Source organism: Camelina sativa, chromosome 9 (genome assembly GCF_000633955.1).
Source record: "Camelina sativa cultivar DH55 chromosome 9, Cs, whole genome shotgun sequence".
NCBI lineage: Eukaryota > Viridiplantae > Streptophyta > Magnoliopsida > Brassicales > Brassicaceae > Camelina > Camelina sativa.
Window position 1 is genome coordinate 31,999,747 of NC_025693.1, and position 27,231 is coordinate 32,026,977.

At 36.8% G+C, this 27,231-nt stretch overlaps 10 protein-coding genes across 15 annotated transcripts; 4 read left to right on the plus strand and 6 right to left on the minus strand.

Moving 5' to 3' along the window:
• On the minus strand, positions 349 to 3,257 carry LOC104713555 (probable magnesium transporter NIPA6). 3 transcript variants are annotated; one of them, XM_010430703.2, is made up of 10 exons: positions 2,954 to 3,257; positions 2,740 to 2,878; positions 2,422 to 2,478; positions 2,233 to 2,323; positions 1,943 to 2,103; positions 1,703 to 1,830; positions 1,459 to 1,596; positions 1,034 to 1,126; positions 832 to 952; positions 349 to 738 (listed from the first exon to the last, which is right to left on the minus strand). In XM_010430703.2, the coding sequence occupies exons 2-10, from the start codon at positions 2,858 to 2,860 to the stop codon at positions 662 to 664; spliced, it is 987 nt and encodes a 328-aa protein (XP_010429005.1). In that variant the 5' UTR covers positions 2,861 to 2,878; positions 2,954 to 3,257; the 3' UTR covers positions 349 to 661. The 3 variants fall into 3 exon arrangements, with proteins under 3 accessions (XP_010429005.1, XP_010429004.1, XP_010429006.1); XM_010430702.2 differs by having other exon boundaries at positions 2,740 to 3,257; XM_010430704.2 differs by lacking the exon at positions 2,740 to 2,878 and having other exon boundaries at positions 2,954 to 3,255.
• Positions 4,431 to 5,164, minus strand: LOC104713556 (peptidyl-prolyl cis-trans isomerase CYP19-2-like). The gene has a single exon (XM_010430705.2). The coding sequence runs from the start codon at positions 5,070 to 5,072 to the stop codon at positions 4,554 to 4,556; it is 519 nt and encodes a 172-aa protein (XP_010429007.1). The 5' UTR covers positions 5,073 to 5,164; the 3' UTR covers positions 4,431 to 4,553.
• LOC104713557 (proline-rich protein 2-like) lies at positions 8,286 to 9,775 on the minus strand. The gene is made up of 2 exons (XM_010430706.2): positions 9,553 to 9,775; positions 8,286 to 9,319 (listed from the first exon to the last, which is right to left on the minus strand). Exons 1-2 carry the CDS (start codon positions 9,713 to 9,715, stop codon positions 8,499 to 8,501), a joined length of 984 nt encoding a protein of 327 aa, XP_010429008.1. The 5' UTR covers positions 9,716 to 9,775; the 3' UTR covers positions 8,286 to 8,498.
• Positions 12,287 to 15,250, plus strand: LOC104713558 (protein XAP5 CIRCADIAN TIMEKEEPER). The gene is made up of 12 exons (XM_010430707.2): positions 12,287 to 12,552; positions 12,900 to 12,965; positions 13,051 to 13,115; positions 13,210 to 13,325; positions 13,802 to 13,880; positions 13,976 to 14,052; positions 14,140 to 14,201; positions 14,285 to 14,416; positions 14,505 to 14,558; positions 14,647 to 14,712; positions 14,815 to 14,889; positions 14,994 to 15,250. Exons 1-12 carry the CDS (start codon positions 12,382 to 12,384, stop codon positions 15,042 to 15,044), a joined length of 1,014 nt encoding a protein of 337 aa, XP_010429009.1. The 5' UTR covers positions 12,287 to 12,381; the 3' UTR covers positions 15,045 to 15,250.
• On the plus strand, positions 15,520 to 17,552 carry LOC104713559 (translocon-associated protein subunit alpha). Its single transcript, XM_010430708.2, has 8 exons — positions 15,520 to 15,679; positions 16,078 to 16,242; positions 16,336 to 16,386; positions 16,470 to 16,558; positions 16,648 to 16,725; positions 16,834 to 17,037; positions 17,120 to 17,191; positions 17,277 to 17,552. Exons 1-8 carry the CDS (start codon positions 15,619 to 15,621, stop codon positions 17,328 to 17,330), a joined length of 774 nt encoding a protein of 257 aa, XP_010429010.1. The 5' UTR covers positions 15,520 to 15,618; the 3' UTR covers positions 17,331 to 17,552.
• On the minus strand, positions 17,925 to 20,310 carry LOC104713560 (triosephosphate isomerase, chloroplastic). The gene is made up of 9 exons (XM_010430710.2): positions 19,984 to 20,310; positions 19,583 to 19,609; positions 19,423 to 19,492; positions 19,173 to 19,296; positions 18,930 to 19,014; positions 18,708 to 18,840; positions 18,454 to 18,627; positions 18,304 to 18,386; positions 17,925 to 18,220 (listed from the first exon to the last, which is right to left on the minus strand). The coding sequence occupies exons 1-9, from the start codon at positions 20,179 to 20,181 to the stop codon at positions 18,164 to 18,166; spliced, it is 951 nt and encodes a 316-aa protein (XP_010429012.1). The 5' UTR covers positions 20,182 to 20,310; the 3' UTR covers positions 17,925 to 18,163.
• Positions 20,872 to 23,047, minus strand: LOC104713562. 2 transcript variants are annotated; one of them, XM_010430714.1, is made up of 2 exons: positions 22,748 to 23,047; positions 20,872 to 21,469 (listed from the first exon to the last, which is right to left on the minus strand). In XM_010430714.1, exon 2 carries the CDS (start codon positions 21,457 to 21,459, stop codon positions 21,055 to 21,057), a length of 405 nt encoding a protein of 134 aa, XP_010429016.1. In that variant the 5' UTR covers positions 21,460 to 21,469; positions 22,748 to 23,047; the 3' UTR covers positions 20,872 to 21,054. The 2 variants fall into 2 exon arrangements, with proteins under 2 accessions (XP_010429016.1, XP_010429017.1); XM_010430715.2 differs by having other exon boundaries at positions 20,872 to 21,465; positions 22,748 to 22,829.
• LOC104713561 lies at positions 21,092 to 23,301 on the minus strand. Of its 3 annotated transcripts, none has more exons than XM_010430711.2 (2): positions 22,748 to 23,273; positions 21,092 to 21,469 (listed from the first exon to the last, which is right to left on the minus strand). In XM_010430711.2, the coding sequence occupies exon 1, from the start codon at positions 23,046 to 23,048 to the stop codon at positions 22,767 to 22,769; it is 282 nt and encodes a 93-aa protein (XP_010429013.1). In that variant the 5' UTR covers positions 23,049 to 23,273; the 3' UTR covers positions 21,092 to 21,469; positions 22,748 to 22,766. The 3 variants fall into 3 exon arrangements, with proteins under 3 accessions (XP_010429013.1, XP_010429014.1, XP_010429015.1); XM_010430712.2 differs by having other exon boundaries at positions 21,332 to 21,465; positions 22,748 to 23,301; XM_010430713.2 differs by lacking the exon at positions 21,092 to 21,469 and adding an exon at positions 22,383 to 22,682 and having other exon boundaries at positions 22,748 to 23,301.
• Positions 23,903 to 25,878, plus strand: LOC104713563 (putative ER lumen protein-retaining receptor C28H8.4). The gene is made up of 6 exons (XM_010430716.1): positions 23,903 to 24,213; positions 24,395 to 24,594; positions 24,886 to 25,026; positions 25,107 to 25,187; positions 25,385 to 25,509; positions 25,593 to 25,878. Exons 1-6 carry the CDS (start codon positions 23,991 to 23,993, stop codon positions 25,639 to 25,641), a joined length of 819 nt encoding a protein of 272 aa, XP_010429018.1. The 5' UTR covers positions 23,903 to 23,990; the 3' UTR covers positions 25,642 to 25,878.
• On the plus strand, positions 26,123 to 26,968 carry LOC109126263. Its single transcript, XM_019229522.1, has 4 exons — positions 26,123 to 26,245; positions 26,337 to 26,390; positions 26,465 to 26,516; positions 26,640 to 26,968. Exons 1-4 carry the CDS (start codon positions 26,169 to 26,171, stop codon positions 26,748 to 26,750), a joined length of 294 nt encoding a protein of 97 aa, XP_019085067.1. The 5' UTR covers positions 26,123 to 26,168; the 3' UTR covers positions 26,751 to 26,968.

Here is a 27,231-nt window from a genome sequence, read left to right on the forward strand (position 1 = left end):
TAATGGTTCACCTAATAATTTAAATGGTTTGGATTAACAATAATATAATTATTGAATTAGTGTACCTAATGACTCTGGGTTCGGCTATGTAATGGCGCTGGTGAACCTAATGACTTTGGATTCGTATTCACCGGCAGCTCACTTACGTCTTGTCTTCCTTCATCTAACCGACTCATCGATCATCCAGAATCTTGAAAACATTACCCGTCTCTCTCGTTTATAACAATCAATAGCTCTCATTGTACAATTTATTAGCGATTATGAAGAAATGGAACAGACGTTATTGTTATTTTCTCAAGTAGTCAATTCTAATCAAACATTTACCTTATTTTTTTTCGTTCAGTTGCGTACAGTTAAGGAATATTTCATTGTAGAAAAATGAAGATACATATATATAACAGTAAATTTGGACAAAAGTCCAGATAAGAAGAAGACCTGTACTGTACTAAGAAGAGACACAGATCAAAACTAAAGAATATATGAAGTGTAACTAAACAAACTTTTGTCTGTACAGAGACCACAAACAAAAAATACAGAAACGAACCCGACTTCATTTTCCCTCAGATATGTTGATTGATCAGTTATAAGATCCTTGAGGCTTGTTCTTGGCAAAAATCATTCATTCTATTGGGAGTCTAGAGATGGCACCTTCTTCTTCTTCCTAGTATTCAGGGCTGTACAGAGTTATCAGATGTTCTTCGTTCGTGCTCTTTCTTGACTCGTACCATCTTACTTGTTCTGAAGACCGAAAGATGAGACCAGCATTATGTTTGATGATGGCAACACAAGATGCCGATATGATCGATGATGGAAAAGGCAGAGTTTTTTTACCTGAAGAAGCTTGTTGTTGTTCCTCTTCTCTTGTACCATGGAGTATCATTGTGCCTGTGAGCACAGTGATGAATCCACATAATTCAGAGGCTATGCTGGCTGCGTCTTGCCCAGACCAATCCTGTGAAAACCCGAGTTTCAATGTTAAGTGTTTCCTTTAACTGATCTTTTGGGAATCTAAACGTTATCTAGTCGAACCTACCTTGAACATAATTGCACTAGCAACAATAGTGAGGGTTGTAAACATTACATAATATACTGGAGAAACAATTGCTGCATTGAATGTGTCCAACGCCTGCAGAAAATAATATAACAGTAACAATCTTAGGCCTTAAGTCGAGACAGGAATGGTATGCCAAATAGAAACACGTAAAAGTATCAACAATGCAAAGAGAAATTCTAAAGTTCTTATGTTTGCTGGAAAAAAATAAAGAGACCTTCAATGCTACATGTGCAGCTATTCATTTCCTAAGGCAAATTGAGGAATGATCTACTGATGGATATATGTTTGCAGGCATTAACAAGATAACTGTTCTACTTTCACTTGCATACTAACCTATCGAGTCCAGAATATGTATACAAAGGCTATTGCCAATGCCAAACATATATCTGGTGTAGAGGGTTTACCTTGTTTAGGTAAATCAATTGTGTAACTACACAGGTTCCTGCAACCATGGCAAAAAGCCACGTCTGTGGATACCCTATCTGGCTTACTCCCTCCATTGTTAATTTTATCGCAATACCAATAGCTTTTATGCTCATAACCTGTTTCAAGACACCAAAGAAAAATTACTAGAGCTATGAGCATACAAGAAAATATAGAAATAGAGTCCAAAAGTAAAATCCAAGATGCTCAGAAGAAGCAACTTACAGTGAGAGCACCCATTAACGAACATATTCCGATATAAACAAGGATGTTTGTTTGGCCGCACAGGGGTTCAAAATGCAGAATTAAAGCAAGGACAATGGACATGGTTATGGCTACGTAGATTAGAAAAGCTGTTTCATACACAAGAAAGGAAAAATTGTGTTTCTCAGATAAACAACTGCACAGAAGGCACAGTGTGTGTGTGTGAGTAGTGAGTAACGGGGGAGAGAGAGAGAGAGGTACCTGGCTGAGTAGCGAGATTCCAAATTTCTTCAACGGAATTGGGAGTCTGCTCCTTTGGTGCGTGAATGACAATAACAACAGAGCCGACGATGCAAGAAACACATCCGAGGACCCCCATTTTCTTAAGTTTTTCTTTTAATAGGAAATGTGCCAAAACAGCACTAGCAAGCAAATGAGAAGGTTAGTCAGTCAGAGAATGAATGAATATAACACACAGACACAGAAGATCCAAAAGTGAGTAACAACAGAGAGCAATGATGGCAATGACATAAACATATATATATATATACCTGATGATAATGCTTAAAGCACCAAGAGGAGTAACAAGTACAGCCGGTGCATAAATATAAGCCACAAAGTTTGCAGCTTCTCCAACAATCACTATATGTGAAGGTAACAGAAAATATTTGTTTTAGAGTAGGGACAAGGCAGTCTAATAAGAAGATATGGAGTAAACACTAAAACATGAAAAAACTAACTTGTGACCATGCCCGCCCACCAAAGAGGCTCTAATAAGTATGTATAACCTCCATAACCTGCAAATACAATCCCATGTGAGAGATATAGTGGGGTTTCTTGAAAGCTATAAAAACTAATCTGTAACTGTTATTGATGGAATCCATCAAAGCTATAAAAAAACTAATCTGTAACTGTTATAGATGGAATCCATCAAAGCTATAAGTATGAGCTAAGACGTTACATTTCGGGAGTGAAACAATATTGTTAGCAAGCAAGAGTGTAAAAGTGATAATAATAATTAGGAATGAGATAAAGGGGTAGGAGAAGAAGAAGGAGACCTGCGCGTGTGCCAAAAGCAGCAGCGCGTTTAAGACCTTTCTTCTTAAGAATGAAGCTGGAACCAATGAAAACACTAGAGGCTACAGCTAGTATCAACCCCTTGCCATTGTCCGACTCCATTCCCCTAATTTCGGATTACTACCCCCAAAAAAAAGACCCTAAATTAATCTCTATGAATCGGGTAGACAAATTGAAGTCAATCTCTGGTCTCACCTCCCCTATAATCCTATCTCCGGGATGTGGTATTCCGATCACAATCAATCTAATCCGGCGGTTATTAGCAGGCAAATTGAAGAATTTTGAACGGAGAGAGAGAGAGAGGATGATGGATGACGGACGACGAAAGAGAATCGCACAAGTGGTGCTCACCGATGCAACGCGGTCGTCTCTCTCTCAGACGACTTCTGCGATTTTGCTTTGCTGCTGAAAATTCAAAAATCAAAAGAGAGAGAGAGAGAGAGATCTGGTTCGATTTCTATAAGCTTTCTTCTGTGTTTACCTCTGGCGAGACGACAGCTCAGGAAAATTCGTGGGTCTTGCCGAAGTCTTAACCGGGTCCGGTACGCGTTTCGGTTTAATTATTATTTGTACATTAGAGAGTAATACAGTTTACTTTCATCAATCGCTATCGTGTTAACTAATTTAATTTAGCCATCAAGCACTATTCCAGCATCGTCGGCCGGCTCTTTGGAATTTTCAGTCCACACACACACACAGTTGCTGTATATTCTTTCATTATTTGGTAACCATAAGTAACCATTTTTCACCTAAGTTTCTTCACTTCAATTATACATCATACATACAAAATTTAACGGTTCAAATAAAATAAAATCATTCAAAAGAAAGAGAGATATGATTCATTTTTGATTTTTGTGTGCGAAAACAAATTACGCACATGCTGATGCTGCTGCCTATTTATTATCATCATGTTTACTAGTACTATTTTCTTTATAAAAATTAAATAGCCAACCAACATACTGAGTCTGTTCATTTCGTCGCCGCAAGTACCTGCGGCTGCGTCAGCTGCAACTATTGTTGTTCGTTTGGTTGCCGCAGGTATCTGCGGTATGACACTGCGACAAACCAGTTTTTGGTTTTGAATGTCGATTAGATGCGGCGATTAAAAAAGTTGTGTTTGCTGCTGCCGCAACTGCCAGCGTCAACGAAACGAACAGACCCATTAATATATTTTTTTTGGGTCAAATTTGATCCACTACTACTATATAAATTTGAACGAACGTCGGACCAGCCCCATTCCGTATTTTATTTCAACCAGTCGTCCATGACTACAAAACTCAATTCTTGAGTGTTGAGACATTTTACTACGTATCGTCCACTCCCCTATATTGTTAAATTATACTGTAGTATTTATTTATTAACGGCTTCAACCAAGTGAATTACGAGACTGGTCCGACGATTAGGGCCAGTTTATACCATTAGGCGCAACTGTCACTATTCAACTTTTGTTGGGCCTATTACAGAAGGCCCCAGTCGTATTCCACCACAATTTTGAATTTTATTTATTTTTGTCTCTTTTCCGCTTATTTATTATGCACCAACCAATATATGTTCATGTTCCCATCGATAAGAGATGCCTTTCCTAATTTTAGAAAATATCCATTTCTGATTTTGCTTTTACTAGTACGATCTATTATTTGGACAAAACGCCAAAATATTTGCTTAATTTCGCAGTCTCAGAAAAGGCCACAATTTTTTATTAATAATTAGGAAAATATGACACAGTCCCATTAGAGCTAAAGAAACTTCTAGAAACAAAGATTAAAACTGAAACCACCGCCACTAAAGAAAAACCCTAGATCTCACCACAATCGGCGATCACAACCGCCTTCGAGAGCTTTCCAGAAGAAGATCCGACCTTCTCAATAGCCTTAACAACGTCCAAGCCTTCAATCACCTGACCAAACACCACATGCTTCCCATCGAGCCAATCAGTCTTCACCGTACAGATAAAGAACTGAGATCCGTTGGTGTTGGCTCCAGCGTTCGCCATCGACAGAATCCCAGGTCCCGTGTGCTTCCTCTCGAAGTTCTCATCCGCAAACTTGTTTCCGTAGATCGATTCGCCGCCCGTACTGTTCCCGAGGGTGAAATCTCCTCCTTGGCACATGAAATTAGGGATCACGCGGTGGAACGCAGAGCCTTTGAAGTGCAGTGGCTTGCCGCTACGTCCGACGCCTTTCTCTCCAGTGCAGAGGGCTCTGAAATTCTCAGCCGTCTTCGGGGTCTTGTCGGTGTAAAGCTCCATCACGATCTTTCCCGCCGGTGCACCGCCGATGGTCATGTCGAAGAAAACTTTGGGATGCGACGCCATTGTTGTTTGTTCCGATTGATTTGGGGCAAGGTATTAAAGTGTGTGTGTGTGTGTGTGTGTGTGTGACCTAGAGAGAGAACTTGTGAAGGAGCTCTTGGGGACCAAGAGGAGCTATTTATATAGAGAGAGATGCGAGAGCATGGAAGGAAAAATAGAAAATATCCTGTGAGAAGTTATAATATTATTGGCCGTTAGATTGAGACACGTGGTGAAATCTCCATTGTTTTGTGAATGATCTTCTTTTCTTAACCGTGGTTAGGTTGGGTTTTTTGACCACGGTGAATGCTCTTCAATTTGTCCATCCCGAATTCGACACTTGTCCGTTTTCTTTAATGTTTGCAACCCCTATTGACTGTTTCATTTAATGGAATTTTGAGAAATTGGGAATATTGTGTTGAAAATAACAAAGAAAAAAAGAAGAAATCGTTTACTGAAAAAAAAAGGGATATACAGTATTGATGTATTATTAATTTTTTTTTTTTTTTGACCTCAGATGTATGATTAATTATGAAAGGGAAATATTATACCGAAAGCAATATGGAAAAAAAGAAGAGAAATTGTCACTTTAAAAATAAAACGGATGTACGTGTTATGGTAGTAGTACAAATCTAAATGATGATTATATTAAAAAAAAATATAGTGTGCCCGACAATAACGAAATGAAAAACGGAAATTTTGCAATCTTAAATTTTGAATATATATATATATATATATATATATATATAATGATAAGAAAAAATAGAAAAGAAACGGAAATCATTAATAAAAAAACGAAAAAAATATTAATATTTTTGTGAAACAGAATTATATCCATCGAATTAATGAGTATATTAATCTTTTTATGCTATTAGTTGTGTTTCATTCATCCATAAAAAGAGTAAACTCTCAGAGTTATATAGACAACTATTCTTGTAATAATCCATATGTTCACTACCATAGTGTTATAATAGAATCCAATTAAACTATTGATGGAGTAGTTGTTGCGATTTACAAGTCCAGCAAATGGACACACATTTGGTATACCTGTTCAAATTTTGGTCATAATTATATAATATTAAAATTCTTTTTAATATCTAATAATTAAATTCAAATTTTTAGTAGATGATAATTCTTCCTCGGCTACCTTCACAAATAACATCGGATTAGTTAACAATCCGCATTATATGCGGAATAAATCGATTCAAATAAAATTATCATAAGTAAAATTATTATTTGAAATCTAAGATTCGTTTGTATAAAACAAAATATTTAACCAAAGTTTTTTTACTATTAATAATCAACAGTTATGTAATCTAAATTTGTGTAGACTTTATTTTAAGAAAACATGAGTAATTTTTGTTTTTCTAAAGAAATTTATTTGTTGTTCTTAAAAATAAGTACAATATAGATTCAAATTAAATGGCTACAAATAGTTTTAAATTTATTCACTGAATTCCAATAAAAAACCTATAGTGGCATGTATTTAATTAATATTAAATAATGAGGTTAGAGTATTTGTTTAATTGTGCCTCGAGCTCTCTCACAACGACACATCATCATTTTCAAGAATAAATCTCTATTAACATATATAGATGATTTAAAGAATTAACAACAAAAATCTTATTCCATCATTTAAATATATATATATAAGCATATATATATATAAGCAAATGAAAAAAAAACAAAGAACATCGAATCAGGAATAAAAGGAACAATTGCCAAATGGGTAATTATTAAAAAAAACAATTGTAAGACACAAATTTATTAAAAGGAACAATTGTCAAATAGGGTTTTTGCTCCAAAATAAATATATCTAATTTATATATATATATATATATAATAACTCAAGCTAAAGCCGAATCCAAATCCAAATAAAATTGTTAGAAATGTTTTAATTAGTTTATAAATATACACTTAACCTCATTTAATATTTTCAAGTCAATTATCTTAAATTTGTCTTGTAAATATAACCTCGTATGTAGATGCATATCCAAATTTAATATCAAATTCTTTTTGCAATATCAGATTTTCTTTTTCTTTTTTAACACTATATGTCTATACAGTATATCATTCTTGCTCGTTTTCTAACTCAAATATCAAAATTATGTATTTGAGTTATTATATATATATATATATTTTTTATTATAAAAAATTGGGTTTTGAAAGTTAGTCATTAACAGGATCATGACACATGTCAAATATATTTATCAGATGTTGACACATGTCAAAATTATTATATTGATTTAGCCTTTACATGTAGTAGATTAATAAGGATCACTGGTGTGATGATGCTATGCTGTGGTATTGGGCCTAATTGAAGCTCGTTACTCTCGTATGCACTATCCAATAAGGATCATTGGTGCTACAGATTGATTTCAAAAACTACTAATCTCAACATGGTCTCAACTCTCAAGTATCAAGAGAGAACACCAGGTCATGTCATGTGCGCTTCCTTTGGAAACCCTCGTCCTCAAACTTAGGGATCACACGTTGAAATGAAGATCCTTTGAAGTGAAGTGGCTTACCGCTACGTTCAACACCTTTCTCGCCGGACGCCGGTGCACAAAGCTCTGAAATTCTCAGCCGTCTTTGGAGTCTTGTCTGCATGCGTACAACTCCATCACGATCCATCCCGCTGTCTGACCACAGATCGATGCTCATGTCAAAGTTCCCCATTCTCGTTATCGATCTCGAAAGCATATATATACTGTATGTGTGACTTATATTCAGGGCCGGCGCTGACCCAGTGCAGGAGGTGCTTTTGCACCATGTCTTCTGAATTTTAATTTTTTTCTTCAAGGTTTTAGGCCCTATATTTTAGATATTTTGCAATTTAGGATCATAAAGTTTGAAATTTTGCAATTATAACCTTAGTTTTGGGGAAAAAATAAAAATTGGGCACCAGGTCCCAAAAAAAGTTGAGCCGGCCCTGCTTATATTATAGCACCAAGAGGGCAAGAGGTGATATATTTATAACGACATGTGAAATGTAAGTGAGAAATAATACTAGGCCCTTCGGACTTAGACACGTGCCGAGATCTCAACGGTCTTAGGTTTGGTTTAACCACATGCTCTCTTTAATCATCAATCCTACTTAAACGCGTTAATTTTGTTATCCCTAATTGCGACTAGTTTACATTTATGTCAAATTTAAAATTTTACTGAGGTTAAGAATATTTACGAGGAATTGACATTTCTCGTACTATAGTAGCTAGATATTTTAAAAGAAGTTTAAGAGAAAATATCAAACCACAGAGTTTATTTAACAAGAGAAAAATACAAAATATTATTGGCTGGAATTAATTTAAAGGTATAGAAACATCAGACATCTACATAGAGAATTCAATTATTAAACAAAGCAACAAAGCAATATTATTTTTTTGACATCACTCACTTTTCTTTGAAATAAGAAAGAGAGAGTTACTATATTTGTTTTGTAACTCTCAATCAAGGATGAGAAGGGAAAGGAGGCCATTTCCCGAACTTAGGGTGGGGAAAGTATTTAGGTGGGAAGGACGGAAACTTGGGAAGTGGTGGACATGGCTTCTTTGGAATCACCACTACTGGTGGCTTGTATATCGGTTTGTAGATGGGAACCGGTGGCTTGTAGATGGGTTTGTAGATAGGCACCGAGGGCTTGTCGATCGGCTTGTGAAGTGGCGGGCATGGCTTCTTTGGGATCACCACCGGAGGCTTGTAAATAGGCACGGGTGGCTTGTAGATGGGCTTATGTGCGATCTTTGGTGGACAAGGTTTCTTGGGGATCACCACTGGTGGCTTGTAAATAGGCACCGGAGGCTTGTAGATAGGCACCGGCGGCTTGTAGATGGGCTTATGTGCAATCTTTGGTGGACACGGCTTCTTTGGGATCACAACCGGTGGCTTGTAAAATGGGGGACAAGGCTTCTTGATCTTAGGAAACGTTAACGTAGGCAAAGGGAACTTAGGCATATGCCAAAAGAACTTTGAGATGCAAACTTCCGGTGAGAATTTAAGACTTTGTTTGAGACCCAAAACATGAGTTTCGCCGGATTTCGATAGAAACACGACCTTGGAGGCTTCAAGACCGTCGTGGGCCGGACAAGGGTTGCCTGAGGCGCTATATAGATGAGCATAACAAGCTTCCTTTAGCGCTCCATCGTCTCCGACAATGTCATGATTAGGAATATTGAGATTAAATTTTCCTGTTTCGTCTATTTCCCCGCTTCCTTTCGTAACGAAAGAGCCTTTTGAATCGGCCGCCTTGCATTCTATCGTCACTCGGAGTCCTATTTTCAAACAAAAGCGTTAGTTCGAAAGTCGTAACGAAACCAAAAACATAAATATAAAGTTAGTTATATATGAGAAAGTGCTTTATTCCATGTATAATCAGTCAAATTATATATGGACCGAGAAGTGATACTTCTCAACCGGAACATTACGTATAAGTAGTACAAGTGTACAACATGTATATATGGACTTGATCGAGTATAAGATTATAAAGCATATATTACAATATTACCTGAGAATGCGTTGGGGATCTTGATTTTGCTGCTTTCTGCGTAGCCAACGACCTCGACATCACCAACGACCTTGATGTCACGGCTAAGGGAATGAGCCACCGAACAGAGAGCAAACACTAAGAGGATGCAGTAAGCACCTCCGTTTTTAGGTAATATCCTCATCAGCTTAATTCTCTTGTTGAAGATAGATGTGACTAGTAGAGGAGAAAGAAGATATGATTCTACTGAGATCGCCACTCGTGTATATTTATAGGTCGCTTACGGCTATTATTTTTTCATAAATTCATTGGTTTATTTCTTTAGTTTGTTTTATTTTAAAGTTACGGTTACTTGGTGGTACCGTAGCCACGTGAATGTACGAGTGTCATTTTCTTCTTCTTTAAACTTTTAGTCAGTTCTGCTGCTTATCGTTCGATACATATGCACAATCTATTCATTGGTTCAACTTTTTCATTTTAAAAGAATGAGAACCAACATAATTAATTGAAATTAATATGATATGATCATATCGAGTTGGTTTTTATTCTGAGTTCCAAACATTTTTAATTTTAATTGAAATACATTGATCCGGAATAAACACGTTAATACATAAACTACTCATATATAAACATTAACGACGTATGTAGATGAATAAATAAATGAGGTCGCATATATAAGTTAATCGTGTACCACCGACCCCAAATTAAATCGTTTCACATGAGCCTTAGTCTTTAGAGGATATACTTTAGTTTATTTGCCCCCAAATACAGATAGGGAGGGTTCACGTTTATTCTAATCACTTAAATATGTGGAAGAAAAGAAGAATACGATTTTATATCGTTCAAGATAAACCACCTACCAAGTCGACTAGATGTAAGAAAAGACAATAATCTTAACCCGATGATACTATATATTAATATATGTATGAACCTAGTACAACTCACTAGCTACGTACGTCCATAATTTGTTGATTATCCAAGCAAAAAAAAACATATATATTAGTTTCGAGTTTTATTTATAGCTAGCTCAGTCACGTACATTCGGTGATGGTTAAATCTGAAATCTGTGTATTTAAGTAAAAGTCGGTGACCAAATTCGACCACATTAATACACGACACAAAATTATAAAGTTTACCTTATCACAAGGCTATATATAGTAATAGAAATTGAGAATAACGTAGTTGGTAATACGTCCACGTCTCAAATGCTTGAATTAACAAGTCATGTATTTACCACTATGGCTAAAAGTACGGCATGCATGCAAGGCGCATGATCTAAGTAACAAAGGTAACAAACAACATAATTTATGCCCCCAAAAAAAACATATATAGGTTTGAAAAAGTATATATATACATATATTGTTGAATTGGCTAGTAGGGAAATTTGTGATAAATTAAAAATATATGGTTATTGGTTAGAAGGCAGAATCGAACTAATAATTTATGACATTACTTCTTGTTATCTATCGAAGCTGGCAAGGCCCCTCAGCCACAATTCCTGACTATTTTAGAAAAAGCCAGCTCTCAAACACATTGTCTGTTATTCTTCTCTCAACTACTTTAAACATCCATATTCACATATATAATTTGTATATATAGCACATTTATTCTACATTATCTGATGATATATGTTGTAACTTGTAACCATTCAAAATCTAAATTAAATGATCATCATCAGTGTCTAATATTTCATGTCGATCCGGTTTGTTTCTAACTGGTAAAATATGTAACAAATCCTTATAATTAAATGTTACCCGACGATCCTTAACTCTTAACAGAGCAAGCGATTTCAGTAGAGTAGAATTAAGAAATAGCCTTTCTTCCGACTGTGTATGCATTGATCGCATTTATAAAACTTATTAATTATACAATGAGAAATATGACTAAATAAAACATAAATAGCACACTTTTGTAGTTGGTGTGTCATCTATAAAGGCTATAGCGACTATGACTTCTATGTATATATTGTTCATTACTTTTTTTTAAGGGACAACCTATATAAATCAGTCATTAAATCTCTAATAAATTAGATAGGTTGTTTTTTATAAGTTTGTATTTATATAATGCTTAGAAGTGACATAAAAAGGAGACTGTGACACCATTAGTCTGACTTTTATACAATGTGGATGTGGTGGTTAAAAGATTATTCAATAGAAACATTCAACTGATTGAGTAAAACCAACTTAAAGTGGATTGAGTTAAAACGGTTAAACCACCGATTATGAACCTAATTATCCAAACCAAACCAATGCTGGATTTGCATCATGAAAGACAAGATACTATATCTTTCATAGTTAATAGTCATCGGAGAAGCCGAGAAGCCAATCCCCTCTTCACTAGCTAGGTGCTTGTATATTTATATATATGTAGTGTGGACCGTTTCTAATGTTTCGTATAATAGGGAGTAGACTCAGCCTCAGGGTCACTTCTCATACACTCCGACCGCCCAACCACGGTCTAATCTACCTCATAGGCGACATTACATTTAGTGCAAGATGTTTGTGTCCAATTACACACAGCGCACACTTTTTGACTAGGAAGCTAGCTGCTAAGCTATAACATCATGGACAAATGTCACAATACAGACACTAAAGTACCACACTCCTATGAGTCTATGACTCTATCATCACTTGAGAAGTTTTTGTTTTGTTTGAGAGAGGCCCAAATTTAAGCCTGATAATATTATTTAAAGGCCCATAAGAAAACATTTAAAAGCCCAAAACAAACACATGCGTAATTGTGCTTACTGCATAAAAGAGCTCTCTCTCTCTCTCAACAATGGCGGTCGGAAGAATCTTGTGAATTCGATTCCGATTTTTGAGTGAAACGAAACGAAGCGGGAGAAGAAAGATGTCGGGTATGGGTGACGGCTACGTTGGTACGGCTCAAGATGCGGTGAGGATACGGCGGCTTCAGAAGCAAAGAGAGGCCGAACGCAAAAAAATCCAAGAGCTAAAGAGCAAGACTGCTTCAGGCAAAGACCAATCTGGTCTTCTCCAATTCGGAACCAGTTCTTGCGAGGTTAGACCAATCAAGATCCCATCTGATCACCAACTGTATAATACATACTATTTTCCGATTTCTAGGTTTCGAGAGTTTGTTTCAATGGTAGATTGTTGTATGAATATTAGATTTAGAAATTTGTTCTGGCTCTGAATTAGTAGGAGTTATCCGCAATACTTAGGGGTTAGCATGAGTACAAGGTTCAGTTCTCAGTGGTATATGTATGAAAGCTGCAATTTCTCAAGTACAGCACAGAATTAGATCATCAGTACTTGAGAAATTGCAGCTTTGGTGTCTGAAGTATTGACAAAATCCCAAATTGTTTTCTTGGTTGTTTAACATTTTTTTTTGTTTTCTGTTTATAGATTCTTGACACTGCTTTCAAGAAAGAAACAGTCGGTTTAGTTACAAGAGAGGAATATGTGGAGAAGGTAATAATTGGAGTCATGGACTTTATCATTCAATGTTTAATAGTTATCTAGATGATGGTGTTAATTGTGTCTATGATATCTGTAGAGGGTTAATATTCGTAATAAGTTCGAGGAAGAAGAGAAAGAGAAACTGCAGAAGCTACAACAAGAGTGAGTTTAGTTTTTCTTTTAAGTTCATTTTTCGTAGTTATTGATGTTGTTTAGGTGGATTAAGCTTGATCGACTTTGTTTCTAAAAACTACAGGGAAGAGGAGTTGCAGCTAGAGAAGCGTAACAAGAAGAGAAAGATTAAGGGATCTTCCCTCTTATCTTTTGCTGAAGATCTTGAGAATGGCAGTGATGAAGATGATGGAGAAAACAGTAAGTGGATTCATCTCCTAGATTGCAATTAGTTTACCTGGACCATACTTCTTAGATTTTGTTAAGTATTATTACCTTGATTCCGGAATATGCTGTTGTGACATCAGTGGTGATTTGTGTGGTATAGTTAAGATTTCTTAAGATTAGGTGTGATACATGTGTCGTTCAATTACACCACTATAATTTTTTTTCCCTTTTTGTATAGTAGTTGAAAAGTATAATGTTTGTCTTTTTCAGAAATGATGAATCCCTTTTTATGTGTGGAAGTTGAAAAAGTAGAATCTCTATCGTTTGCAGATATAATGAATCTCAACATGTATTAGAGATATTAATTCTATAACTGTAGTTGGAATCTTGCTTGGTTGTTGGAGCTTTTGAGATGCAAATAGCTTACTAGCATATAAATTTTAAGATACCATCTACTCTTCGAGTGTTTTCCTCTTTGTAACTTCTTTTTTGGTACATTATTTATGCAGAGAGTTCTGGGACAATGAACTTACGTTGCGGAAAACTTGGCAAGGACCCCTCAGTAGAAACTAATTTCCTGCCTGACAGGTGATCTCTAGCTCTCTTGTTTACCTTTATCTTCCCTATCTGCTTTTGCAGTAAGTCTCAACTTTAGCTGTGGTGTTTTGAGGTTGCTGTTTCAGTGAGCGGGAGGCGGAAGAACAAGCTGAACGTGAAAGGCTGAAGAAGCAGTGGCTTCGTGAACAAGAACAGATTAAAAGTTGTCCTCTTTCCAGTTGCTTCTAATTTCAGTACTAACACTTGATTTAAGGAAGATTCTCTAACTAACTAGTTTTTTGCTTTTCAGACGAGCCTCTTCAGATTACTTACAGTTACTGGGATGGGACGGGCCATAGACGAGTTATCCAGGCAAGCACAAGCTACATCTTTATAGTGCTGTTTGAGATTAAGTCTGATCATATACTCACCTGTTTGATTAACTCTTTTTACAGGTCCGCAAGGGTGATGCAATTGGGAATTTTCTGCGGGCTGTTCAGCAGCAGCTTGCCCCTGACTTCCGGGAGATTCGGACGACATCAGTTGAGAATCTGCTATATGTCAAGGAAGATCTTATCATCCCGCATGTGAGAACCCATTACACTTATCAAGTTATTATCCCCTCACACTATCTAGAACTTAACGATAACATGTAAATGTTTATTGCAAATGCAGCAACACAGTTTCTATGAGCTGATCATTAACAAAGCTAGGGGGAAGAGTGGCCCGGTATGCCTTGTCGAAAATTTCTGAATTAAAGTTTATATAGAAAATCGTAACTGAGACTCACCCACTCCTGCAATGTTCTTGTTAACAGCTGTTTCACTTTGATGTGCATGAAGATGTGAGAACAATAGCAGATGCAACGATAGAGAAAGATGAGGTATGTTTCCCCTAACCCCCAGTTGCACATAGAAAAGAGAGTAGTTTGATGATGAGAAGGAAGTTGTGTCTAAAGGTTTTGTAAAATGTGGTGTTATTGAAGTCGCATGCGGGTAAAGTTGTGGAGAGGCATTGGTACGAGAAGAACAAGCATATATTCCCTGCTTCCAGATGGGAGGTAAATACTCCCAAATCCGCCTTTGCTCTGCACTTTTTTTTCAATCTCAGCAAAATTTATAATTATAGGAATTAAAGTTTTCTTCCGCATTTATCTTTGAGCAGATTTACGACCCGACAAAGAAGTGGGAGCGGTACACAGTCCATGGGGATTGATTTTTGGAGCAGAAGATGCTTTTGTTACATGCATGGAATCTAGTTGACATGATTGATCAGATTTGGTGCACTAATAAGTAGTGGAATGTTCATGGAATTTTTTAATGCTTTATTATTCTCATTATCAGTCCCTCAATGTACCATTATTATACTTTCGTTTTTTTTTAAGAGATCACTTGGAATCATTGAAATATATATCTTCTAAATTTCACTAGTTTTTCCCAGTTATTTTTGTGAAACTCTCATACGAGAATTTTAGTATGAGATCTTCTGATAATAATAATAATGAGGGCACATAAATTAAGAATGTTGAAGAAAGTAATTTGTGAATCCTCCTGATGTATATAATACAAATGGTAACAAAATCAAAATGAGAGACCAGACAAAACGCAGTCGTTTTACGAGTTTCTATGGTTGTGTTGTGTTTGTTATCTCTTTTTTTTGTTTTTATTCAGAAATAAAATAATTTCACTAATTGTGAAAGAGGAGGAGGAGGAGGAGCAAAGCATAAATAGCATCGGAGAGACACTGTATCGGTTGACCAAATTTGATAGAAGCAGCTACAGCGATAGCGATGATGAATCTTAGGGTTTTGTTCCTCGCTCTCCTTCTACTCGCATCTCCTCTTCTTCAAGGTTCGCAACCCCTCTCTCTCTCTCTCTCTCTCTCCCTTCCTTTGTTTTGTTGACCTGGAATCTGTAGATCTAGATCCATTTGTTTCCATCGCGTACGTTTCCCCAATTTACAGATTTCATATTTTTGATCTCTGTATCCGATCTGGGTTTCTTCGATAGGGATCTAGTCCTGTTTTTTCGAACAAAGTTACGTTCTTTATTTCATCGATCCGAGTGAAATTGAGTTCGTTATCCAAATTGTGCAATGTGGTCTCACAAATAGATGAACTTTCAAATGTAGATCGAATATTCTTCAATAGTGTCTGCCTTGCATGTCTTTTGTTTTCAGAAGAAGACGTTATGTTTGAACACTGTTAACATGTGGCCTGATGGGTATTTTTTTTGGTTTCTTTTGTCAGTTGCTAGATGTCAATCTGATGCCGAGGATCATTCCAGTATTGTTGACGATATTGTGGGAGAACACAGTGATGATGCCGTTGAGGAAGAGGACCAGGATTTGGATAACTTGACCTCTGCTCCAGGAGTTGAGACTGTTTGTGTCTTCCCCAAAAACACTGCCAAATGTTTGTGTTTTCTCCTTCTTCTTCTTCTTCTTCTTCACGTATTTATAATCTATCCATTGTTTGTCATCATGAATGCTCTTTGTTTTCGTGCAGTGGTTCCAGCTGGAGAAGAGACTGAGCTCCTTGTTGCTTTGAAGAATGATGGTAGCTAAACACCTCTTTTAGCTTGTGTTTTCTGTTGGTTGTTAAATCTATATATCTCACCAAATTGGCTGTGACATAAACAGGCAAAACTAACGTCGGGGTGATGGGAATTAGGGCCAGCGTTCATCTTCCTTATGATCACAAGTTGTTGGTTCAGAATCTAACCATGCTGGTAAGCATTTTACTAGAAAACCATTTTTTAAAAATTTGTGTTATGATTTTATTATTTTCTGATGGTCTCATACTCTCTTTATATTACAGAGATTCAACAATGCATCCATCCCAACGTCTCGTCAAGCTTCATTCTCTTACATCTTTGCAGTCAGTCAGTACCTGCAGGTACACATATCCTACCATAGACAACATATCATTCTCATTCATTCTAAAACTACAACCGGGTAACTGATAGAATCTGATCTTACTTGGTGTTGCTCTTGTCTTTCACAGCCTGGAGCATTTGATCTGGTGGGTTATATCATTTACGACGTGGAAGGAAAGCCATTCCAGAGTGTCTTCTACAATGGAACTATAGAGGTAGTTGAATCTGGAGGGCTCATCAGCGGCGAATCTGTCTTCCTTATTACACTTGGAATCGGTCTCCTCCTTCTCCTCGGTCTATGGGCATACAGCCAAGTACAGCGTCTCACTAAGGTAAACAATTGTATTTCTTTTTCTTTCCTGTGAATCATTTGTAAAAGTTAAATATTCATTTGATGATCTCCTCTCTTAACAGAAAACCAAAAAGGTGTCCAAGGTTGAAGTAGGAACCAGGTCTACTGACGCATCACTTGACGAATGGCTCGAGGTTCGCTTCTATCTCTCTCTCTCGTTACGCTTCTTTCCTCTACAATATGATTGAATCTGATTGAAATTTGTGTTATTACCTCCAGGGAACTACTTTGGCCAAGACATTGTCCGGAAAATCGAAGAACAAGAAGAACTAGAGGAGCTTTTTGCTCTTTCTAGTTGTCATAGACTCGGCTTCGGCGTTTTGAAAGAGTTTCCAAGTTTAAGTTCAGTCTTGAGGATATTTAGGGTTTTAAACGTTACTACTCTTTTTGGTTCCAGCATTGTACTCTTTAGACACTCTTTACTTCTTGTCATAAACATTCTCCTCATGAAACAACTTAACTTATAATGGTTTAGATATGCGTTTTTTAGTTGTTGTTAATCTTTCTATAACAGAGGGCATGTCCACGGATGAACCTTTTTGAACATCTTTATACGATTGTTATATTAGTTCATCAAAACAGTATATATTCTACTCTAAAATAGTAGAGTTGATGATTTGATCAGAAGAGACGACGAGAGGGAGGCTGGAGCGATGAGGTCAAGTTAAAAAGATGGGTCCTAGAAGATGGACAACAGACTTGAGGATAAGCTGCTTCTCGGACAAAAGGGAGCGGTCGCTTCAAACTAGGCATGAAAAAGAAAAACCTTCTAACGTAGTCTATCAGCAATTCACAATAAGTTGCTTTAAGTGTGGCTCGAGATTTGATTTAGATAATTAAACAGAAGAAAACTCTTGAGTTAAGCTCTTACTCCAAGTAAATGTAAATATAGAGAATCACAGCTTTAGTTACAAAGATCTTAATCAAATACCCTTTTTCTCTTTCTCCGTCAAACCAGAGCTCATGAATCAATTTTTTTTGTTTTTACATTATTAGTTCAAGAAGTAAGAACACAAACAACAACAACAAGATCGCTAACCTCCCTTTTATTTCTGATCTCATCTGTTCCATGGAGACTAGCGATTTCCGTTACTGATAGTTCTTAATCAAGCAGCAACTTTCTTTGACGTGACTGAGTTCACAATGGTTGCAAACTCAGGACCCTAAAGTTCACATCAAAGGTGGGTGTGAGCTTTACTTCTTTTTATAAAGAACATATCCACAAACGTCTAAAGTTACTTCTTACCTTCAAGGAGGCACCACCAACAAGAAATCCATCAATGTCTTCTTCTTTGGCAAGCTCTGCACTGTTGCCTCCATTGACAGAACCTGGCATTTGAGAAGAAAATAATCAACATAAAGTCTGATTTTGCAGTGGACAACTAATCTAACGCACCTCCATATATGATTCTCGTTTTGGAAGCGACTTCCTCAGAGACATTCTTTTTGAGCCAACCGCGGACAGCTACATGGACTTCCTGTGCTTGCTGAGGAGATGCAACTTTGCCAGTTCCAATTGCCCATACAGGTTCGTATGCAACAACTATATTGTCCCAGCTAGGGACAGCATCTGGAAATACAAATAACTCACTGCAGTTAAATGAGTGCAGACATGATTTGGAACATGAGATCGTCATACAAGAGTGTTACCAGCAAACGCCTTCAGTTGCTCGAAGCAAACATCAAATGTCTTGCCTGCTTCCCTCTCTTCTAGCTTTTCCCCAATACAAGCTATTACTCCAAGACCCTCATTCAATGCGTAAGCAGCTTTCTTACCGATAAACTACGGTTGTGTTGAGAACAGAGTAAACATGTCTTCACAAACCTTTCTTAACAACACACTAGTTCTTATTGAGTATTTCATTAACTGACCTCATCCTTTTCTCCGATGACATGTCTCCGTTCGGAGTGCCCAAGAATGACCCATTTGCAACCGAGGTCTTTGAGCTGTTCCACGCTGTATGGTGAAACAGGTGACTTTAAGTTCAGGCAAAGACTCATATATATAGAATCAAGAAAGTCTTTAGGGGGGGGACGAATTGCAAAGCTCGTTTAGCAAATTTTCAACCATATAAACAGCGAGATATAGTGTAAGTCTATAAGAGATGTCATAACCTGATTTCACCAGTGAAGGCTCCTCCTTTTCCAACCCAAGAGTTCTGACCTGATACTTCAATACGGTCTGTCAATGAAGACTTGACCTGGTCGATGTAGACAAATGGAGGTGACACAACAACATCTACACAGAGCACACACAAAAACGATCATTAAGAACAAATGGTAAGCAAGAAGAGGTCCTTCGCATTCAAAAGTAAGTCTTGACTGTTGGTAGAAAATCTAAATATGAAGAGTAGAAGAAACTCACCTACATCAGCTTCCAAGGTTGCACTGTTGAGATCAGAAACAAGCTTGGCGATGGAGTCCTTAGTCCCATTCTAAAACACATGCCACAAGAGACATTAGTTTGAGGATGAGAAAACAAGCTACAGAAGAAAAGAAAAGACGACTTTGGGCATTGTACTTACACACTTCCAGTTTCCTCCAACGAAAAACTGCAGCATAACAGAGAACAAAGCAAGTGTTTAGAGTTTAGACAACGACTCAAAAGACAGTCGAAATCCCAAACCTTGTATCTAGCATTCAACACATATGGTGAAGTAGCAAACAAAACCAAAGTTAAAGCATAGAAATCAAATGAAGAGAATTGAGATTCTTGATCTCCTCTAAAAGGAATAACTTTGCACCTCAATCCTAAACCACGATCCATGAATCTAGCATTCAACAAGCAAACTAAGACCCAAAGTTAAGCATTGAATCGAATGAAGAGATTTGAGATTCTAATCATGCAACAAAAAGGAATAACTTTTATATCAGTCAATCCTAAACAGTGAGAATCTAGCATTTTCAATAGAGTTAAAGGTGGAACCTTTCCGGATCCAGCCATGGCGACAACGCCTCTCGGGGAGCGGTGTGAAGAAGAAGAAGAAGGGGAAGAAACGAGACGGATAGAGGAATTGACGCGGTGGACGAAGGATTGGTGAGAGGAGACGGCGGCGGAGTCGAGCTTGGGAGAAATGCGGCAGAGGCCGGAGAAAGTGAGAGAGGTGGAGGTAGCAGCAGCCATGTCGTTCAGGTTTGGCGTGTAGTGAGTGAGTGGAAAAGGCAAAAACAAGGAGATAGAGACGAGAGACTGTGACTTCTTCTCTCTCAGCTTAAGGTTGTAGCAGAGGAGAGGAGATAGAGCGGCGATGAGGGTTGGTCGGTTCTGCTCTCTCAAGGCTAATTTTGTCCTTTCTCACTCTATCTACTGTACACACGCGCCTAAGTCACATCTGATTTTCACGCGCTTCATTTCATTGGATCACACTACTAATCAGTAATCACGACTCATAACAAATACAGCGGTGACAACTTTATAAATATCATGCACTTATTACGGATGTGTATATTGAATAATACACCCTCTCCCTCTGTTTCAAAATATCAGATATTTGAGTAGAAACACGCATATTAAAAAATATTTAATTTAAAAAATTTGACAAATTATATCCAAAACTGTATAATATAAAAATATAAAATTAATCTAAAAATTGTATAGATAGTTGGAAACATCCAATATTATGAAACAAAAATAATCCTCTAAACATCTTATATTATGAAAGGGAGGGAATATCACTTATCTTTTCATCATCAAATGATCTTTTGTCAAATTTTGAATATTGATATAAAAATTTTGAAAATGGAAAATATCTTCAGCGTAGTCCATACTTCATGCTCCATGTACATATGTCTAAATTAATTATTCAATTTAATGCATTTTGAAAACTTATCATATCCTTTTTTAATAAGTAATATCGAGTTCAGATAACACAGTCAGTCACACACGATCCTCATCCTCGGAGTAATGAAAAAGTTTTAATACATCATAGTGACCACAAGACGACAACAAGAAAAACATGTGAAGTAGAAGAAGCCTATCTATCAATATCATTAACATTTAACCAGACCACATCTCCAAGAAACTTGACTGATACTGAAGCAAAACTAGCAACAAAACTATAACCGCCGCAACTCCCCACGGCGAGCTTCCACCGCCATCTCCGGCGACACCGGGACTCACGTAAGTCGTAGCCCCACGTTGACTGTTCGAAAACATCCCAAGGATAGCGTCAGGGTTCTCCATGGAAGATAACCAACGTACCAAGACTATGAGAAACAGAGGTATCAAGAGAAGAGCAAGATTCATATGCTCTTCCGCTGACTCGGCTGCTTCTTCCAAGCTGAAGTACCATGACGTCAACAAGAACACCGAAGCCACGGCTAGGATTAAAAGAACTGGGTACGGTAGAGGCGAGAGCGAGAATGAATCCAAGATCGATGATCTTCTCTCTCCATAAGCCATAGTTTCCTATCTACAATTTCAAGATGATAGTTGATATTTGATAAATGATGATGATGAGAGATGCTCTTCTTGCTTTTATGGGATGTAGCAAAACAAAAACAAAAACAAAAAACTTATAGAAAACCGCCTCTAGGTTATAATATTATAGTTTTGACTTTTGACCGACAGATGAAAGATTATAGTATAAATGTTTAGTTTTATTTTATATTTCATTAAAATCTAATTGAAAATTAGGGGACTACAATTATTTCGATTAATATAGACCCGATATCAAGCCAAATTATAATATTGAGAAAGGAGAAAAACCTTATATATTGGCTAACATATTTATAACGAATTTAACTATACTATAAACATACCAAATTAATTAATAGGTTTTTAACTTTGGAGTTGTTTGCTTTATCTAATTTTTCGTAAATAAGAACATATTAAATTACATAAATAATATTGAGCTCGATTTGTTAAGAATAAAGGTTTATAATTTGAACATATTAAATTACATAAATAATATTGAGCTCGATTTGTTAAGAATAAAGGTTTATAATTTTGTGTTTATATATTTTTTACTCGATGTAGTTTGAAAAATATATACTGGCCATTTCGTGATTAAATATGAAATTTATGTTGCTTTCTCTTTCGTAATGGGCTCCTCACTAACAAGTAACACCTATACAATTGTGTAGGTGGTGCGTCGTTATCAATTTTCCTAATTTTCCTTTGCTTTAACTATTGTCATTAATTATCACCTCTTCCATATAAGCAACACAAAATTCAAAGATGACGAAAAAATGATTTGACCTTTTACCCTAAATTAAACCACCTTTAATTAACGCTAATCTGCCTAATCACAATATGACATAATTACTCTGTTATACTACAGTTCACAGTTTTCTTTACTAATTACATTAATCAAACAAAAATCATACTACAAAACTTTTCATCATTTCATTATTCATTTATCCAGTAATTCATAAATATATTTACAAACTTTACTACTCGATTCCGTTGTGAAAAGAAGAAAATACAAGAAAACAAAATTTGATCGCTATGATTGAAGAAGAAGATATATAGAGCAATTAGATCGATCACACAAATATAAGAAATTAAGGTTAAGGTTAAAAATGAATATTGTAATCTAATTCACGGTCGTCAAAATCCACCAAAATCGGTGCTTCACGTCACATATATCATATATGCTTCACGTAAACATCAAGAGAGAATACCTAACACATTTACAAAATATATAATTGATGATTTACATAAAACGCAAACGCAATAAAATACTAACCGCGCGATCAAACAAACGTCTAGTAGTAGCAAACGCATCTCCAGCGACCACATGGACAGTAGTAAGTAGATCGCCTCGACGTTTCAAGGCAAGAGAGACATCTAACGGCGAAGAGCAGAGCCAATGGAACCGCGGCGAGAAGGAGCCAGCTCAGCACATCTTCTCCTGAGGAGACGGCTACCTCGAATTTCACGACGGAGGAAAGGGCTAAGAGGACGAGGGCCACCGTGATCATGACTATTACCGGCAACGGCGACGTAGATACTCTGCATCGTCCGCAGCAGCAGCCGTGGTAATGCATCTAGCTCCCCCCACTTGTTGTGTTTTCTTTGGTTTTTTTGTTTAGTTGTTTCGTAGTGAAATGCTATTTTATGTATATTTACACACGGCAGCTAATAAAACAAAGTGAGAAAAAGCGAAAGAGAGATAATGGTTTGTTAGGTATACTATTATTATTATGGTCGATGATGAATGATGATACCACTCACTATTTTGGGAAATATCATTAGTACTACTAGCTAGTGGGGTAACCAAGGGGTTTATGTTGTCATTTACATATGTAATTTTGTGGATTAGTCAGACCATAATTTTTTGTCTAATTTCGAAAGAATTATAGTTCGCCATACGGATTAGCATTGAACTCAATCCAAAAACAACAGGCAGATCTTTAAATTTTGATGGGATATGTGTGAGATATGAGTGATTGGTGGTTAGGTACATGAGAACAAGGAGGAAGCTTATCTTAGTGGCCTACCATGAAAAAGACACTCACTTCACCTTGTTCCACTCATATCGCTTCGCTTTATAACATAATTTACATGTTCTGCCTAATGTATTTGTATGTCATTTCCAAGGATTTAATATCATTGAGCTTTTTCCTATGTAGACAACAATATGTATTTTTGAAATAGATTTTAATTCGGCACAAAAAAAAAAGGCTTAACAAATAATGTATAGCATATTTTGGTATATGCACAAATATCTATATTCCTTCCACAACAAAAGAGAGCGTATAATACTTTCTTTAGGGCCTAAAATGGGTTTTATTGTGATCCGGCCCAATGAGTTTTGAGTATAAATGTATTAATGAGTCGTGACGTGTGAAAGGGTGTTTTAGTCATTTTGGTATTGATGGGTTTATCGTATATTTTACACATTTTAACCTGTAGAAAAAAAAACTCAATCGTCGTCACTTTACCGAGAAAGCAAGACAAAGAAGAAGAAGAAGAAGAGGAATCGAATTATGAAGTTAACGACGGCTCCGATCCACGCGGTGTCGAGATGGGTGAGAAGGCAGCCACCAAAGGTGAAAGCTTTCCTTGCCGTCGTATCAGGCATGGCGGCTCTTGTTCTCCTCAGATTCATCGTTCACGATCACGACAACCTCTTCGTTGCCGCCGAAGCTGTTCATTCAATTGGAATCTCTGTTCTTATCTATAAACTCATGAAGGAAAAGACTTGCGCTGGTACAACCTTAATCCCCTGCTTTGACTTCGTTGTTTGTACTACTAGTATCACATCCCAATTTAGGGTTCTTGAACATGAGAATTTGGATCTGTGTTAAGGTATAAAAATGTAACCTTTATTCAACATTACAGAAATCAGAATTAAGCTCTAATCATAGATCTTTGGTGTGTGTGTTGTCAGGATTGTCCCTGAAATCTCAGGAGCTAACGGCGATATTTCTAGCTGTTAGGCTGTATTGCAGTTTTGTAATGGAATATGATATACATACCATTCTGGACCTGGCTACTTTGGGAACAACTCTATGGGTTATATATATGATCCGTTTTAAGCTTAAAGCTAGTTACATGGAGGACAAAGACAACTTTGCTCTCTATTATGTGGTAAGTGAGTCTGTCATTCTCGGTTATTGATCTTTTTACTTGGATTCTGTGCTTGCTCGTCATGATGGTTATCAGGAACTTTTGTTTTTTGAGTTAAGCTTACCTTACTGTCAGATAAAAATGTTGCGTTCATTGGTAGCCTCCTGTAACTAGATTCTTTCAAGTTATTAGTTTTTAATCAGCGTTCCTAGTATCACATTTGGTTAATCTTCATATTACTTTCTATTCAGGACATTGTATGGTATTGAGGATTCATATATATTGGTTTTTTTGTCCTTTTGATTTTTGCAGCTCGTGCCCTGTGTTGTGTTAGCTGTATTGATCCATCCATCAACTTCACACAATATACTGAATAGAATTTCCTGGGCACTCTGTGTTTACCTCGAAGCTGTGTCAGTACTGCCACAGTTAAGAGTGATGCAGAACACAAAGGTATGCACTTTTGTAAGGATGCTTTTGAAAACTTGAGAATTATAAATAAGTCCAGTTCCTGATATGTTTTGTTCATTCAGATTGTCGAACCCTTCACCGCTCATTATGTTTTTGCACTTGGAGTAGCAAGATTCCTTAGCTGTGCACACTGGGTCTTACAGGTGCAGATTTACTTGTTTTAATTTGTTCTTTCCTTCTTTCGCACAAACCAATGGCATATATAACATCCTAAGCTTATGTCACTCAGCAAGTGATCAACTTTACAGTAGTATTTATTTATCATAAGGTCTTCTCAAGACTTTTGTGATATTTCTAAATAGAACGCGTAAATTTGATTTGGTCTTCCGTGTCGAAACAGATTATGGACACCCGTGGACGCCTGCTAGTAGCACTGGGTTATGGACTCTGGCCATCAATGGTGATAATCTCAGAAATCGTCCAAACATTCATCTTGGCAGATTTCTGTTACTACTACGTGAAAAGGTACTTTCCTTTTCTTCATCCACAAGCGTCTTCAGTCTTTTTTGGCTCCACCTCTTTGATCTCATATTTCTCTTCTTGTGCAGTGTGTTCGGAGGCCAGCTTGTTTTACGGCTCCCATCTGGGGTTGTTTAAGTAACCTTATAAAAGAAAAAGAAAAAAAGATAGATACTTTGATGGCATTTGTAACACGAAAATAGATCTCAGCTTTGTGTATCTGAGTAGCCCCAGGCTGCTCTCAAAAGTTTCTCCCTCGGGCCAAATCCTAATTTTTTCAACTGTGCTGTATATTTTTGTGGGTCAGTCCTCTTGGATATTATTGACATGATTTTGTCACTTCACTTCACTTTTATTCTCATAGTGTTCGTTGCAGCATGGTTATGGACAACACATTGAATATCTAACGCAAGACCGTTGCTCGTCTTAAGATTGTAATAGCATATTGCAAAGACGAATATATACATACATACATACATACACTCACAAAATGGTTGAGTTCTCTCTTGTTTTCAAGATTTCAGCAGCAATTTAACTAGATGGGCTAATAATATTAGAAACATATGTAAATGGGCCGAATAATTGCGAATAGGCCCAATATAAATAATCTGAACCGTTTCCTTGTTCTCTGTCTTTCGAGTTTTAGACACCGAAAGCCGAAAGAGATGGAAGTGGAACCACCGGCCACCGCCTCCAACCGCTCCTCCAGACGGCTTCTCTTTGACCGCCGTTACGGCTGGGTGTAAATTGACTAACTTCATCAGTCAATTCCATTTTTCCAATTTTATTGGAGATAAAATTATGACACTGTGTTGTGTTGGCTTGTATTGTAGTGTCGACGACTGGAAGGACCCATCGGAAGAAGCTCTCGCCGGCGGACGAGGAATGTAAGTCCAACAAAAAATCCCTTTCTTACATTGGAAAGTTTTGTTCTTTGAAACTCAAGTATCTGTTGGAACAGGTTTTGTGTAGTTCCCTTGACGAAAACTCTGTTTCAGACAGCTTCACACTCAGTAAGCTTTCTCTACTTCCCAATTCCAGCAATTCGTAATCCGAAATATAAGAATAAAAAAAAGTTCCGACCTTTAATCTCATCTTTTGCTCGGGTTTGGTTTTACCTACCTCTTCTTACACAGATTAGCTCGGCAGTAAATTTTCTGGATATGAAGCTTCAGAATTTGAAAAATCCTATGCACAACCCAAAATCTAGTTTCGTAGACACTAGTGGAGATTTAAGGTCAGATTGAGATGTGTTGGATTGACATGTACTTGTGTTTATTGTTGGGATTATACTGCTACATCTCATCTATGTACTTTGTTGAAAGTCTTTTTTTCTTTTCTCTTTTTTGGCTTGTGTTCGTCACAAGACACCCAAGAAGACATTGTGAGATTATATGAATATTCCTTCCCTTGTGAATCCTATAGTTTTGTGTGTAATGATTTAGAAGCATATGTATAATCTAATTTCTTTATCAGTATGAAATGATGTGAGGCAAGTACCAATATGGTGTTTCCTTTAAATCTCTGTCCTTTGGTACAACTCTTTCAACAAGAAATAGGAAATAGTTATGTATATATTTACATTGGCTTCTAGTTCTCTAGTTAAAGAATAATAGGAAGTTCAAAATTGTATTCTCTGTTTGGTTCTACTGCTGTCTCAGCTAAGAAGCTATAGCGACGAAAGTATCTTCAGGACAAGGGATTGTCAAGTTACCAATGGGATGATCA